This window comes from Nipponia nippon, unplaced genomic scaffold, assembly GCF_047370975.1.
Source record: "Nipponia nippon isolate SJK-2023a ecotype South Korea unplaced genomic scaffold, ASM4737097v1 scaffold_11, whole genome shotgun sequence".
Lineage (NCBI taxonomy): Eukaryota > Metazoa > Chordata > Aves > Pelecaniformes > Threskiornithidae > Nipponia > Nipponia nippon.
This window is the reverse complement of record NW_028262302.1, coordinates 29,311,127-29,325,385: the sequence shown is the minus strand read 5'-3', so window position 1 is coordinate 29,325,385 and position 14,259 is coordinate 29,311,127. Positions and strand designations below refer to the sequence as shown.

At 55.2% G+C, this 14,259-nt stretch overlaps 1 protein-coding gene across 1 annotated transcript; it reads left to right on the top strand.

Annotated features, from left to right (window-relative positions):
* Positions 1 to 2,256: 2,256 nt before the first annotated feature.
* ARF6 (ARF GTPase 6) lies at positions 2,257 to 6,355 on the top strand. Its single transcript, XM_087746906.1, has 2 exons — positions 2,257 to 2,392; positions 2,468 to 6,355. The coding sequence occupies exon 2, from the start codon at positions 2,877 to 2,879 to the stop codon at positions 3,402 to 3,404; it is 528 nt and encodes a 175-aa protein (XP_087603032.1). The 5' UTR covers positions 2,257 to 2,392; positions 2,468 to 2,876; the 3' UTR covers positions 3,405 to 6,355.
* Positions 6,356 to 14,259: the final 7,904 nt, after the last annotated feature.

Here is a 14,259-nt window from a genome sequence, read left to right as displayed (position 1 = left end):
CAGCTTGCTGTAAATCCCGTGCCAGTACAGTACTGAGCAGTGTTATCTGCTGCTTTCAGCACCAGAGTACGAGCTCTGGCACTGCCTGACGCAGGCAGGGACATTGGTGAGCCCTGGTGTCGGCAGACCGTACCCCCGGCGCAGCCTGCACGCGCTCATTAGGAGAGGCCACGGATGGTATGTTTTCCTTGGCATCCTCCCTCTCTGCTCGCTGCATGAAAGAGCAAGGCTTCCGCAGAAACTCTTACTGTCATTCCCTTAGTAATTCCGTAGTCTAGGAAATCTCCCATTCTTCCAGACTTTAAAGACACCAAAGTTTCCCTTTTGCTGTTCCAAGGGGGGTTGCTTTGTGTGTGCCACATAATCGCAAAAATGCCTGCCATAAAAATTAACTCAAAATTTGGTATTTTTGAAGGGATAGAAGGATTTGGTGAAGTCGGTCTTACAGAGGCAATCCCAAGTGAAAGCATGCCTGTGCTCTCCGAGAGCCGTGCAGTCCAGAAGGTGACCACATCACCTGGCCTCCCTGAAGGCCAACCCCGAAGTGACCACAGCACATTTTGCTGGTTTTGTGTTCTGGGTGCCGCTTCCCACGTCCGCTCCATCAGCTCAGAAGCAACTACCAACACGGGCTTGCTCTCCCCTTGCCCTCCTCCCCACAGGCCCTGCCAGCAGGAACTGGGCGGGCAGCCCCCTGCTCCAGCGTGCCAGGCCTGGAGGACCGGCTTAGGCGTACCAGCCTCGCTGGCACGTCACCGGCAGCGCGGGGTTGCGACATGTCATGCCCGCAAAACCGGCCAAACGTGCGTCTGCGATGTACGTGCAAAGGGCACTGCTCTGTGTCACGCAGGGCGTGCTGGGGCACCGCGCCCGGGGAAGGGAGGCGAGGATTGTGGCCAGGGAGGCGAACGCTGCATCTCCCGCGGGGCTGGCCACAGCCTAAATTTCACTGGCCTGAATTACAGGGAGTGACCCAAGACAACAAGGAGCCATACACCCGATGACACTATGCATCGTGGAATGGTTTGGGTGGGAAGGGACCTCTAAAGCCCATCCAGTCCCACCCCCTGCCATGGGCAGGGACATCTTCAGTCAGACCAGGTTGCTCAGAGCCCCGTCCAGCCTGGCCTTGAATGGTTCCAGGGATGGGGCATCTCCCACCTCTCTGGGTAACCTGGGCCAGCGCTTCACCACCCTCAGCGTAAAAAACCCCAGCGCCCTAAGACAGGGTTTTAGTTTTAGGCGGGGGAGGCCCTGCTCCGAGGGCTCTGGTGAGGGCCCGCCCCAGCAGCCCACAGGTGCGGTGACAGGGCCGCTCAACATCACCTCCCCGCCCGGGTCCCCGGCTCCTGCTGCGCTGCCCCTGCCAACGGCCCTGCGCTTTGTCACCGCGCCGCTCAGGACCGAATACGCCCTCAAGCCGCGCTCGGGTCCGGTGAGAGGGGCACCTTGGCGCAGCACGACCGGCCGCGGGCAGGGCCTGGGCTCCTTCCCGAGCCTGACCCCCTGCACCCAGCCTGCCACTTCCACCGGCAGGCAGGGAGCCGAGGCCCGGTGGGACACGGTGGCCGCGGCACCGCAGGAGCCAGCCGACGGGCAGGCACCTCAAGGGGCGCTTAGGCCATTGCCGCACCCCACAGGCTTCCGCACCCCAAAGCGGGGCCTAAACCCCCCGGGCTCAGGCCGTCCGCGCAGCCCCCCGGCCCCGTCAGCCTTCTCCTCCCCACGGGCGCCAGCGGGCGGCCGCCCTGCCCGCCTGAGGGGCCGGGGGCGTCGAGGAGCGGCGGCCCAAGGGCTCCGCACAGGCCCCGCCGGCCGCCGCCTGCCCCTTTAAGACGCGCCCCTGGCGCCCTCCGCGTGTTCCTGCTGACGTGGGATCGCGTGGCGCCTCTCCCCACCCGGGCCCCGCCCCTCCCCGCCTGCCCGCACGCGCAGTCCCGGCGGCGGGAGCCCGGCCCCGCCCCGCGCAGGCGCAGGAGCGGAGGAAGCGGCGCCCCCCCCCCCGCCCGTGCCGCGGGGGAGGCGGGGCTGGGCCGGCGCACGCGCGCCGCGCCTCGCGGGCCGCCCGCGCATGCTCCCGCCCACGCGCGAGGGGGCGGGGCTCCGTCGGCGCAGGCGCGGCGGCCGCCCGAGGCCGCGCGGGAAGCGGGATGGCGCGCGCGGCCCGCGGCAGGGAGGGGCGTGGCGCGGCTCCCCCCGCCCCCCTTGCCCCGCCCTCCCGGCGGCGCACGCGCGCTAGGGGGGGCGGCGGCGGCGCGGGGCGGGGGCGCCGCGCGCAGGCGCGGTGGCGGCGGAGGGGAAGTGAGGCGGGCGCGCGCGGCGCCTTTTCCGGCGGTGCTGGCTGAGGAGCGGCGCGGCGGGAGCCGGCCCCGAGCCCGCGGGCCGCCCTGAGGTAACGGCCCGGCGCCTCCCCCCCTTCCCCGCCCGCCGCGCCGCCCCGTCTCACGCTCTCTCCGTCCCTTTGCAGGCAGGACGCGGAGCCGCCGCCCTCTGAGCCGGCATCCATGAGCTGAGGCGCCGGGGCGGGAGCCAAGGCAGGAGCCGGGCGGAGCCGCCGCCGCCTCAGGCCCGGCGGAGGAGCGGAGCGCGGCCCCTCTTCCCGCGGCGCCCGGGCCGCGCCGCCCCGCCAGGCCTCCCCTCACCCCCTCCCCCCCCCCCCGCCGCCCCGCTTCTTCCGCAGCCGCCCCATGCGCGGCCGGCGCTGAGCCCCGCCTGCCCTTGCCCCGACACCCCCCCCCCCCCCCCCCCCCCACCGGGCCGGCCCCGCTCCGCTTCGGCCCTCGCCCCGCCCGGGCTGCTCGGGTGGGTCGGTGCTCGCCCTCCGCTCCCCCTCACCCCCGACCCCGGAGGCGCCGGGCCCCTTGGATGCCGCCGAGATGGGCAAGGTGCTGTCCAAGATCTTCGGCAACAAGGAGATGCGGATCCTGATGCTGGGTCTGGACGCGGCTGGTAAAACCACCATCCTGTACAAACTGAAGCTGGGCCAGTCCGTCACCACCATCCCCACCGTGGGCTTCAACGTGGAGACGGTTACTTACAAAAACGTCAAGTTCAACGTGTGGGATGTCGGGGGCCAGGACAAGATCCGTCCCCTCTGGAGGCACTACTACACGGGCACGCAAGGGTTGATCTTTGTGGTGGACTGCGCCGATCGCGACCGCATCGACGAGGCCCGCCAGGAGCTCCACCGCATTATCAATGACAGGGAGATGCGGGACGCCATCATCCTCATCTTCGCCAACAAGCAGGACCTGCCTGATGCCATGAAACCCCACGAAATCCAGGAGAAACTGGGCCTGACCCGAATCAGGGATAGGAATTGGTACGTGCAGCCCTCCTGTGCTACTACAGGGGATGGACTCTATGAAGGGCTGACATGGTTAACATCCAATTATAAATCCTAATGAGAGAATAACTATTTAGTCTACAAAGAATTAAAGAAAAAAAAAAATAACCTACATGGCTTTCCAGAAGAATGATTCTCTACTGAAAAGTAAAACAAAAGCATCCATAGGATTACGATCACCTTTCTCCAGTTACCACCCTTTCCTTCTGCACACTTGACTGGATTCCTGTTTTAACTCTTCTTGCTTGGCGTTAGGATGCTCTAATCTCCGAATGTGACACGAACACAAGCACTAGATGCTATGGCAGACTTCCAGCAAACAGGGGAAAGACACATTGTAGACTTGCTAAGTAACTTTTTTTTTTTTTTTTCCTTGATAGCCCGTACGATGGTTTGATTATTTTGGGGGATGGTTGGGGGAGGGGTACCAATTTCAGTGTATGCTTCTGGTTCTACTTTTTTGATTATATATTTTTTTTTTCTTCTATCACTTTGCTGTAGATTGCTACTTTTTTGCATTCATGCAGAATATGTTGATAGATCTTCATCTAGTAAACTGAAAATTATGGCTTAAAATCAAACTGCAGTCTGTCTTTTTATATTAAGGACTTTTTTTAAAGTTCTGTTAATCTGTAACTAAGTAGTGACTCTCAGTCTGTCTTCGTATCTCAGACTAATAATGAAACGAATTCTTGCCTACAGTGGCAGATAGCGAGAATACCATTGTAACATGTTCAAAGTGCATATCGGGCGTAATGTTAACTAGGTAATGTAAGAACTGCTTTGAAATGTCAGCTGTGAAGTTCTGAACCATACATCATGCATGAGAAGGGATGCAAATAAGTTCCCCATACTACATAGCAACCATATAGCAAATAAGACATGAATGATGTAATAGTTCCAGGGTAGATGCTGTTCAGTTTTTGTCTTGCATTGCAAACTGAAATGATGTTTAGCTGCAGTTTTTACTACTCGTGTCAGCCTCCGATTCAATGCAAGATAGGTTCCTTCCAGAAAATGCAGCAATAACGTGTAAGCGTTGCAACAAGTTTTACTTTCAATCACAGATGTTGAGGCAAAAATTCTAGCACCGACTTGCCTGTCTTGCGATCGAGACAAATTGCTTTCATCTCAAGGCAGTTGGAGACATCTAAATCTTAAAAGGATTTCGGATTCTTTCTGACATGCATGTTGTGGAGAAAGAAATTTTTGTTTTGTTTTGTTTTGTAGACTTCCGAAGGGGCAAGTTCCGTGGTGCTGAGCTTTAATTGAGCTCGGTAATTCTGACATCTGAATAATAGCCATTTTGAGGAAATAACTCGTTGGTTTAGTTTTCCAAGGCTCGACTGAACTCAGGCAGGTAGTCGCAGTCTTCGCCATCCGTCTCGGTAGCCGGTTGTTGCTGTCGTCCTGGAGGAAGGGAACTATGTTGGATGTCTGAAGCCCATTGAGTAACTACTAATGAGAGCGGGGAGGAGAGAGAGAGAGAGAGAGAGAGAGAGTATACGACTATGAATGTAAACTTCCATAATTAGTTCTTAAAGGGCAAGCAGCTCATTTGCCATATCACAGTTTGCAGATGTGACTGGCAAAAAAAAAAAAAAAAGCCAACACCCAGAGCAAGTATTAGTATAAACTCGCAATCGAGTATTAATGCTGGGTGCAAAACCCGTTAAAGCAGCTGGTTCTTATTCAGCCTTAAGGATTAACTTCAGATTTCCTCACGGAGTTAAACTCGATTGGGGAATTCTAGGAATGTATGCTACAAAACCAGAAGAAAATGGCTTTTTTTTTTTTTCCTTTTTTTTTTTTTCTTTTCCAAGGATATGAGTTTTACATGAAATCGGGGGCATTACACTACATTTCTGCAGTGTTGACTCTGCATGCTAAGTACATTGTATATGGAGCTCTTACCAAAGATGTATGGGAAGATAAAAATACCGAATCCGCTTCTGGAATGGAATGCTTTGGACCACTTAAAAGTTCCTTTAGAATATGGTTCCAAAAGCCTCGATGGGGGTTGCAAATGGGACTGAACGGGGTCTTGAGGCTAGAAGATAGAGCACTGATTGACCGTAAGCCTTCCGACGTTCGACAGAGTCTGCAAAGGCTTCACGTAGAACTCTGAAATCTCAGCTCTAAGGAAGAGGAGGTGAGATTTTTTTTTTTTTTCACTCAAGGCTTTTTGCCGTTGCTCTATTTTCTAGCTTTTTTTTTTTTTCTGTTGATGTAACTTAACAAGTAGTGTGGTGGTATAAAGACTAAAAATACAAGAATATGGTTACTGTTTTCTTCTGGAGCATAAATAAAATAGCCAAGCACAAAGTAAATGCCTAAACTGGAAAACTTGAAGCTCTATTAATGGTTGTTGAACTTTCTTGAATCTATTCTCAGTCAACATGAAAACTTCGATAACTTCATTTTTCGTCTAAGTTGATTTACTGTGTTTTCAAGTGCTGGGGCAGACTTCTTTGCTAGACTTTGCATTAAGTTGAATTCACAATTTTGTATTTCCTTAGCAACTTTGTTATTCTGTTTTTGTAGGTGAAAGGCAACTGATTATGCTTCTGAATTTTTTTAATGTCTTTTGGGGGGGGGGGGGGGGGGAGAAAAAGTTACTGAAACATGTGGCAGCGACGTCAAAAATAAATGGCCATTGCTACTGAACAAAATATAAAGGTTTCACTTTCAACATGACCTTTACAGGTTGTAGCTGAACCTCACCACGATCTAGTGGCTCTCAGGCAGTAAACGTAGCCTGTAGGACAAAGTGGCGATCTGTAAGAAATCCTATGATTTAAAAAACTAATCTGGAGTTTAAGTGCATCAATTTGTGTTCATGTGAATTTATGGAGTAAGTTTTGAATGGCGTTAATCGTGTCTGATAAGTGAATGAGTTTGTAGACTGTGATCTCCCTGACTAAAGTAAACAGGAATTTTGTGTTCTCAATATGGCTGTAGTGTTGGTAAAGAACTAATAAGCAGAAAATAAAGCAATTATACAGCGGAGCTCTCCTGGTATGTTACTTATATTTAATTATGAGAGAAACAGAAAGGGGCAATATGGTGCTGGAGTAGAGCGTTCTGCCGACATAAAGAGGCCTCTGTTCTGTATCTCACGGTTTTGAAAGCCTGTCTGTAATTCCTTTGAGACTTAGATTAGCGACTATTTTTATAAGTGGAAAGGATGATACTTCTTTAATACTCCCACTTGCAGTTAACAAATCTTTAGCAAACTTCAGTGTCAAATCGGTACCGCCTCGGCGCCGGCCCCGCGTAACTTGGGAAGGTGACCGGCTCCGTGGGAGGGCACGGAGGGACTGTCGCCGAGCGGGACGGTGCCGTGTTTCATGGAAGAAATTACTTGGTCGGAAAGGGACGATATTAGGCCAGCGTAGAAAACGCAGCGATGGACAAAAGGGTCGATGAGCAGCGAATAGGGGTGCTCGCAGCACAACCGATGCGACGCTGGGACGTCTTTGGTGCCTGGACGGGACAGGAGCGAGGCGATGAAAGGACTTGGGCAGGTGCGGAGGGAATGCGCGGGGGCCGGGCGCCGAGCAGCGGGCTGGGGCGCACGCGGCGGGCTACGGTTACCGCGACAGCTGCCGTCCCGCGGGCCCGAGGAGAGGCAGCGATGCTGCGGGACCCACCCGCCGATCCCAGCCCGAGCGGGGCTGTCGGGCTGCTCGGGCAGGGGCTTTGCTGACGGAGGGGACGGCGGAGGTTTGGAGGTAGCTCCCAGCAGCCGCAGGTGCGAGGCCAGGCGTCAGCCGCTCGGGACGGTCTTCTTGTCGCAAAGCATCCGGGGACGTCATTCGGCCAGGTGGGAGCACCCGGCTGCAGGGGCAGCCGCAATCCTCCGCAAAGCCTTTTCGTTCCAGGGTGTTTAGGCTGGGCTCTGGTCTACCTGAATGTCAGTTAAGGGTGTGGCTGTGTAAATGAATTTACTCTGACTTAATTAAGCGACTCGGAGTTTGGAGACAAAGCTCCAGAAGAGTAAACTCACGTCTCTCTCATTGTAGCAGTTAGTCATTTTTCAAAATGTCAGCACTTATCGTTTTAAATCGGACCTTTGTTACGGCAGCAGTTAGCGTGGCTCCCGAGAGCACCCTTCCCGAGCCGTGCCCTGACTCACGCTGCAGCGGGGCGTTTTTCCCCAGCCGCAGGGCCGCGGTCCTCACGGACAGGGGTTGGAAAAAACGTGCCTGCCGTCCCCAATTGGAAATTAACCCTGCTAATATGATAGTCCTCCCAAAGGAATGGCTCTGGGTTTCAAAAACTGAGTTGCATCGTCAAAACAGCTGGCCGCAAGATCTGTGATAGCCGGTGGCCTCGCTGGCGGACCGGAGCGTTAGTTCCCGTGTCGCTGGGAATGGGAGAAGCGGCGTCGGGAGCGGAGAACTCGCTCTGGAGCACGGCAGCAGCCTTGGTGTGGGCGCCGTGACTCGGACTTCCCGCTAGTGCACGGTTGTGCTTTTTTATCTTGGACTTGTTTCTAATACCTGCCCGGCCTGAAGGGCTCAGTGTGTGGAATCTGAAATCACCCCGGCTTTGCTGCTTTCTGGCAAAAAAAGAAAAAAAAAAATCTTTCCCCTTGCTTTGGCAGGGAAGCGTCAGCTTTCAAGAGCTGTTGGTGAGTTAGTGGCATCTCCGCTTACTGCTTCTGTTCCTCTTCCGACATCCTAAGCACGACGCCGGCACCGATGCCGCTCAGCCCTCTACGTTTCAGACTTCTCTCTAAGCAGACGCTTTCAGGACTTCAGGCCAAGGTGGATGACTGGAGCACCGCAATCCATCTCGCTTTCAAAATTTGGAGCGCCGCGAAGAGCGGTGTAATTTTAGCCCTGCCGTCAGTTCTGGAGGGGCGAAGCGGGTGAGTCAGAGCCCCGTGGTGCTCGGCAGCGAGGGGTGCGTCCCCGGCAAGCGCCGCGAGCTTGCGTGAAAGGCGGCTTTTTATAGGCGGTAAAACTGGGTACGCGGCGTATTGTCCAGGAAGTCGCTCTTCTCTTGCTTAAGAACAGGTATCTCTGGCCTCCTTAAAAAAGAGAGGAGGGGAAAAAAAAAAAAAAGAGTAAAGATGTGAGTCATCTGCTGAGTTCTCCAGCCTCAGAGTCTCACAGCGGTTTAACAGGCTCAGGCCCTTCCTTCGCCTCAAGAGAAATGTTTTGCCTTCCAGAGGATGGACTTCATTCCTCTGTTACTGGTTCCTTTAGTTGCATCTTTTAGGACAGCACTAGTTAGAAAAACTACTGAAGCAGGATTTAATGGGTGTCTGTTTTGTGAGAGATGGAAATTGATAACGCGTGAAACTCGGTAACACTTGAAACCCTTGTTCTCCCGTAGGAGTGTTCAGATGAGCGCAACCTCGAGGGGGAACCACCAGCAACTCCGGGCTCCGTGTAGGTACCCCCTGTGCCCTGACTGCCCTCAGACTTGGTGAAAACTCACTCAGTGGTTAAAAAGAGAAGAAAAGGAAGCCAAAGTGTAGATAACAAGCTGAACTCCTGAACTTGTTTCTGTCCCTGTGCCTGGAATGGATTCCTTGTTTGAAATATAACGAGGGTAACGCTGACTGGCCAGGCGCTGGCTTCATCCCGAAGTTTCTTTCCGATGGAGCAGGAGGGGAGGGTTTCTCTCTCATCGTTGCAGGAGATGAAAACTTGTGGAAAGCTGCAGCAAAATGCCGCGTTGCATGGCGAGAGTTGTTTGGCTGTGTTACGGGGGTTGCACTCTTAATTCATGGTTCGGGGGGGAAGTGAAAGACCTCAAGGCAGCTCGCGTTGCGCTCGGCTGTCCTACTCCGGCTTCGGCCCCTGCAGCTGCCGGAGAGCAGGACGGACGGGGTGGGCTGGCTGGCAGGCCTCGGGAGCGAGGGAAGCATTTTCCCAGGCTTAACTAGGACTATTTGAGAAATCTATATTGCTCTTCACGTGCCTGAGCTGCAGCGATGCTTGTCCCCAAGCCTGCGAGGGTCCCTCAGAGGAAGGTACATCATGGGGAGGCGGCCAGCCTCCAGCACCTGCCTGGGACATCGCTGCTGGGGACGGAGAGAAGGAAAGCATCCAAGGCCGACACCAGCCCCGAAATACCTCTGGCATTCGTTTGAAGCTGGTATTCGAAGAAGAAACTCGTGACAGGAAGGGCGGGAGGTGCATGGGTTTGCAGCGCCGGGGTACGGCTGCAAGGTGGAGCCGACGCCGGTCCCGGTGCTGACAGCTTCTAACTTGGAAGTAACGTTTGCTTGGCATAGTTTCTCAGAAGGAGACTTTGTACGCGTGGAACGTGGGGTTGCGTAGTCTTCATGCTGTCAATATTTGCTGTTTCTGCCCTGAGGAGCGTTCTACATTTTCCTTTTGAAAAGAGGGGGCTGTTGTGGAGCAAGCGCTAACCCCGTGGCTGTTAACTTCCAGCTGCCGCCCATCAGCGGACCAAGGTGCGCTCGTGCAGTTATCCCATTAGCTTAACATCTGCCAGAACGCCCTTTCCCCACAGGGGCTGGATTAGTCTGGAACTGACCCAGCTCTTCGGGAAGCTTTTCCTATCACGTACTTGTGGCTTTCAGTCTTCTGCCCCAACCATAACCAAAGCCAGCGCCCGTTTCTCACCGTAGAGAGGAAGCTTTTGCAAGCAGAGCAGTGATTTGGCTCTACCTTTCCCTCCAAAGCAAGTCTGTCTGTCTAAGTGTTCAAATTGCATCGTGTTTAAATGTTCAAATTGCATCCTATGTATCACGTAGCTACTCGTATTTTCGATCTAAAGGGTTGTTGACCTGCACTGCGCTGGTTTTCATGTCAGCACTGAAAATAAAAGCATTTCAAGGGGGAGGCGAGGGGCAGCGGCAGAACAGACGCTGCTTGATTTCTTCTTGCTGCCTGATACCGAGGTTCAGGACAAACTTCCCCCCACACCTGCTACCTGGAAGATGAGCCAGGCTCAGCGAGGGCCGATGTGAAAGTCGCTGGCGTCCGGTGCTGCATTGTGGAAGGCATTGAATCGCTGCCAACGAGTTGTCCCTGGATCTCGCTCTGGCTCATCTTACAACCTTGGACTAGTTAATGAGTGCAAAGTCCTCCAGCCCTTGCCTCCAAGCATCTTGAGTATGTGGTGCGTGTGAGTCAGGGTCGCCGTCGGCCGGGCTGGGACGCTGCTGGCCGGGCGCTGGCGATGCTCCTGGGCTGCTCCTGCCAGGCTCCTGCAGCTGCAAAGGCACCTTTTTGCCTCAGAGCTGCTTCTGGCCACTGCGCTGCAGCTTTCTGGCCTTTTTTAGGGAGGGATGGGAATATTTCAGACCAGGGTAGTGATATGTTCTCCCTGAAGTAATGCCGTCTGCAGCCTTGCAGCTGCAATCTCAGGATCTCAGCTCCTGCCTTACCTGTTTGGCTGATACCTAGTAAAGAAACGCTCTTCTGCATTTTCCCCTTGATAGGAAGTTACACCCTTAAACACAGTACCAAAGCTTCCCAACTTTTGGTTCCATCGTGGACCTTATTAATGATTTACGAAGGGGGATGCATCTTCCCCATGAGGACGAGCTACAGCTTTTCACCTCATTTGAAGCCGCCCATGGGTTTCCTTTAACCGAGGCCTCCTGAAACCCCTTGCTTCAACGCTATGCTTGCTTTTGCTCGTGGTTGCCTCTTTACCACGCGGCATCCCCCAGCCCCGCCGTGCCGTGGGGGAGAAGGGGCTCCGCAGCTTCTCCTTCCCCTCCTTCACGCGCTCCAGTGGCTCCCGGTCCTCCCGGAAACGCTCCAAGTAGTGAAACTGGTTAATCACGTTGACGCTGAAGGAGTGCTGGCATCTGAGCGGGATCTGTGGATTAACTCGTTCCGCCCGGTGTTTGCCAACTTCTTGGCAGCCTGATGCATTATTCAGCAGCCGCGCTGCTTTTGGGCCTTCGGAAAAACTGGAGCTTCCCAACACTTGAGGGTTTTATGAACTGACGTCTCTTCTCCGAAGGTCGCAGCTTCCTCCTCTCTTGGATTCCTAATGAACCACAGGCAGCTTAACGCCGAGACCTGGAATATTTTGCTGCCGGTTCCCGTAGTCTGGAGAGGAGGCTTACGGCAAGCAGGCTTACTCCTGAGCTCTAACCCACCTCCCAGCGACCGCCTTTAAAAAAAGAAGCTGCTATTTAAGGCATCGGATCTGTGGATGTGTTTAACATCTGCCAACTCCCCAGCATCCCCAGGTTGCCAAAAATGTGCACCACGGCACCAAAGGCAGCGCCGGGACAGCCGCGCCGCAGCTGCGTGGGTACGAACCAGCCTGCTTACAAACCTGCAGTTCAAGCCGGGGCGCTTGCAGATGACAGATAGGGAGGGTGAGGTGACTAATGAAGAATAAATATCCTGTTGCGCCCTCCTCGTAGGCAGCGATGTCTCAACACACCGATGGCAGATACGGGGAGGTGGGAGGTGGGGCACAGCCGGCTCCATCAGCTCTGCTTTTCTTTTGCCTCCAGGTGTAAGAGAAAAATGGGGTAAGGCAGAAGCTGGCGTGGCTGGGATGCTCCTGGGGGAGGCAGGGGATGGGGGCTGCGCGGAGGGCGGTGGGGACGGGAGGGTGACAGGTACCGGGCAGAGAGGCAGAGCAGTGCCTGGGGGAGGCTCTTTCTTCCTCAAACGCATTTACGTCCATTGGTTTCAATAGCAAAACCTGGATTGCTGCATCCTTTCCCATACTGCGATGACACCTTTGAGTTTACGCCAGTGGAAGGCATTTGCAGGGCCATCAGGTCCGAGACGACAATTTTCCATCTTCTCTGATTTTTCAAGGTACTGCAGAGTTGTTGTTGTCAAAGCCTCTTCCCCGTTTTGGAAACATAATTGAAATTATGCAAATGCTGGTGCAGCACCAGTGAGTGAGTGATGCGCTTAACGCCCCGGCACAGCACCGCTCCGACGTGAAGCTGTTGTAACGCGAAAGCCCCGCGCCGGCCAGGGGGAGGCTGGGGGCTCGGCCCCGCTCCTGCCGCGGCTCCTGGTCCCACCGGCACCGGCGCCTGCACCGAGCATCTGACCCTGCTCCGATGATGCTCAGAGCAAAGCGCAGAGCTCGCTGCATTCATGCCGAAACACCTGATACGTGGTGGGGTGTGAGTGCGGGGATGGTGCCTGGATCCGGTTACAGTTCGGACCTGGGATATGGTTCGGGCATTGCCCTGCTGACCTGGCCCTGAGAGGGAGCGAGCCCCAGCTGGGTGAGGTGCTCGCAGCCACCCTTCGGCTGGGCGGCACCAAAGCTGCACCGGTGCTTTGCAACTCAGCCGCGATGGTCAGCGGCGGGAGAGGCAACGAATAAAGTCTTAGGCTCGTGGGAGAAGCTGGCTGGGTGGCATCTTGAGCGTCCTCTTGGAGCGGGATCCTGGGAGGGGCTGCCGATGCAAAGGCAGGCCCTCGCGGTGCACAAAGTCCTCCTGCAGAGAGATTTGCAAGAGGGAGGAAGGAGGATTTTGCCAAGATAAAAGAGCTTCCCCCCCACACCCATCTAGGCCTTTCCAACCACATGTCCCTCAGCGGTTCCTCTTTTAGCACCGCGTCTCCCAGAAAAAAAAAAAAAAAGTGTTGACTGCAGCTTTTCTGGAGGCTGCAGTGCTCTCGCGTCGGTTAACGCACAGCTTTTCCCCGGCCTCCTTCCCGCTGCGGTTCTTAGGCTGAAGGCAATCTTTTCCGGTCTGATCGCATGGCCAAGGAATGTATGTGCATATACAGTGTGTGTCTGGAGTAAGTTAAGTGCCAGCAGCGAGGCTTTCGTGAGCAGCACGGAGGAAAAAATGATGCCCAAGTTGCTGCTTCCCCAGTTCCCTCTGGCTTTGGGACGTCGATCCGGCAGGCGATGGGCTGCTCCGTCCCGACCTCGGCCTCTCCGCCTGCACCGTGGGTGCATGGCAGCGATCTCTGCCTCTCCACGGTCAATAAAATGTTTGCCAACTGGAACAAAAATATTAAATCCGGTTGGCTTGGAAGGTAATGCCGGCTAATAAATAAACGGGGTTGGAAAAAAAACCCTGGGTGATCCAGCGCTGCAAACAAGCATGTCATTCAGTGCTCCCTGCGAGACACCGCGGGAGGGTGCAGAGGGTGACGGTAGTTAATTAAGCGAGCAATTAATGCTAGATGTGAAGCTGCCTCCCAAAGACACAAGGAAATCCAGACTACAGCTGTGCTGGCATTGCTTGTCCTGGCAAAGCCCCTGCCCGTGCTGGGAGGGGGGGGGTTGCACGTGGCGCCTTCACTTGCAGGCTCTGGTCCGTATTCCAGGAGAAGCACCAGGCTGGGGGCTCGGCATCCCCCAGCGGGTCCAAAACCTCTCCATCAGCTTTGGTGGGATCTGTGCTGCCCGCTCCCTCCCACCAAAATGGGCCTGGAAAATGCCGTCTGGGACGGAGGAGCGGGAGGACCAGCGCAGCAGCGCGAGCTCCCCGAGCATCTTTCCACACCAGCTGCTTTGTCAGCTTGGAGCTCTTGGAAAAAAGAGCGGGATGATGTTTCTGTAGCAGAGCCAACATCTAACGCACTCCACTTGGCTACAGGCCGAGCGTGGGGCCGTGGTCAGGCACGGCACTGGATGCAAAATGCCTTTAAATGTAGCTCTAATTTAGATCTAAATCTAATTCTGCGCGCTGGGGGTGAGCTCACCCGCCCCCTGCTCCGCACTGCTGGTGGCGACACGTCTCGCTGCTGGAGATGGCCACTGGAGCCTGGTGCAGCAGCACCAGCATGGCTTTTGCCAAAAAGCCTGTCGGCGGGTCTCCGTGCATCCCCGACCCAGTCCCTGCAGCAACAAATGAAACCGGGGGAGAGCGGCTGGGAAAGGCGAGCGGGGCCACGGCGGGGGGACCCTTTCTGCACCCCCTCCTGCCTGTGGGCGTCCGTCTGGTTTTTGTATTCACATCGCCCAACCTAATG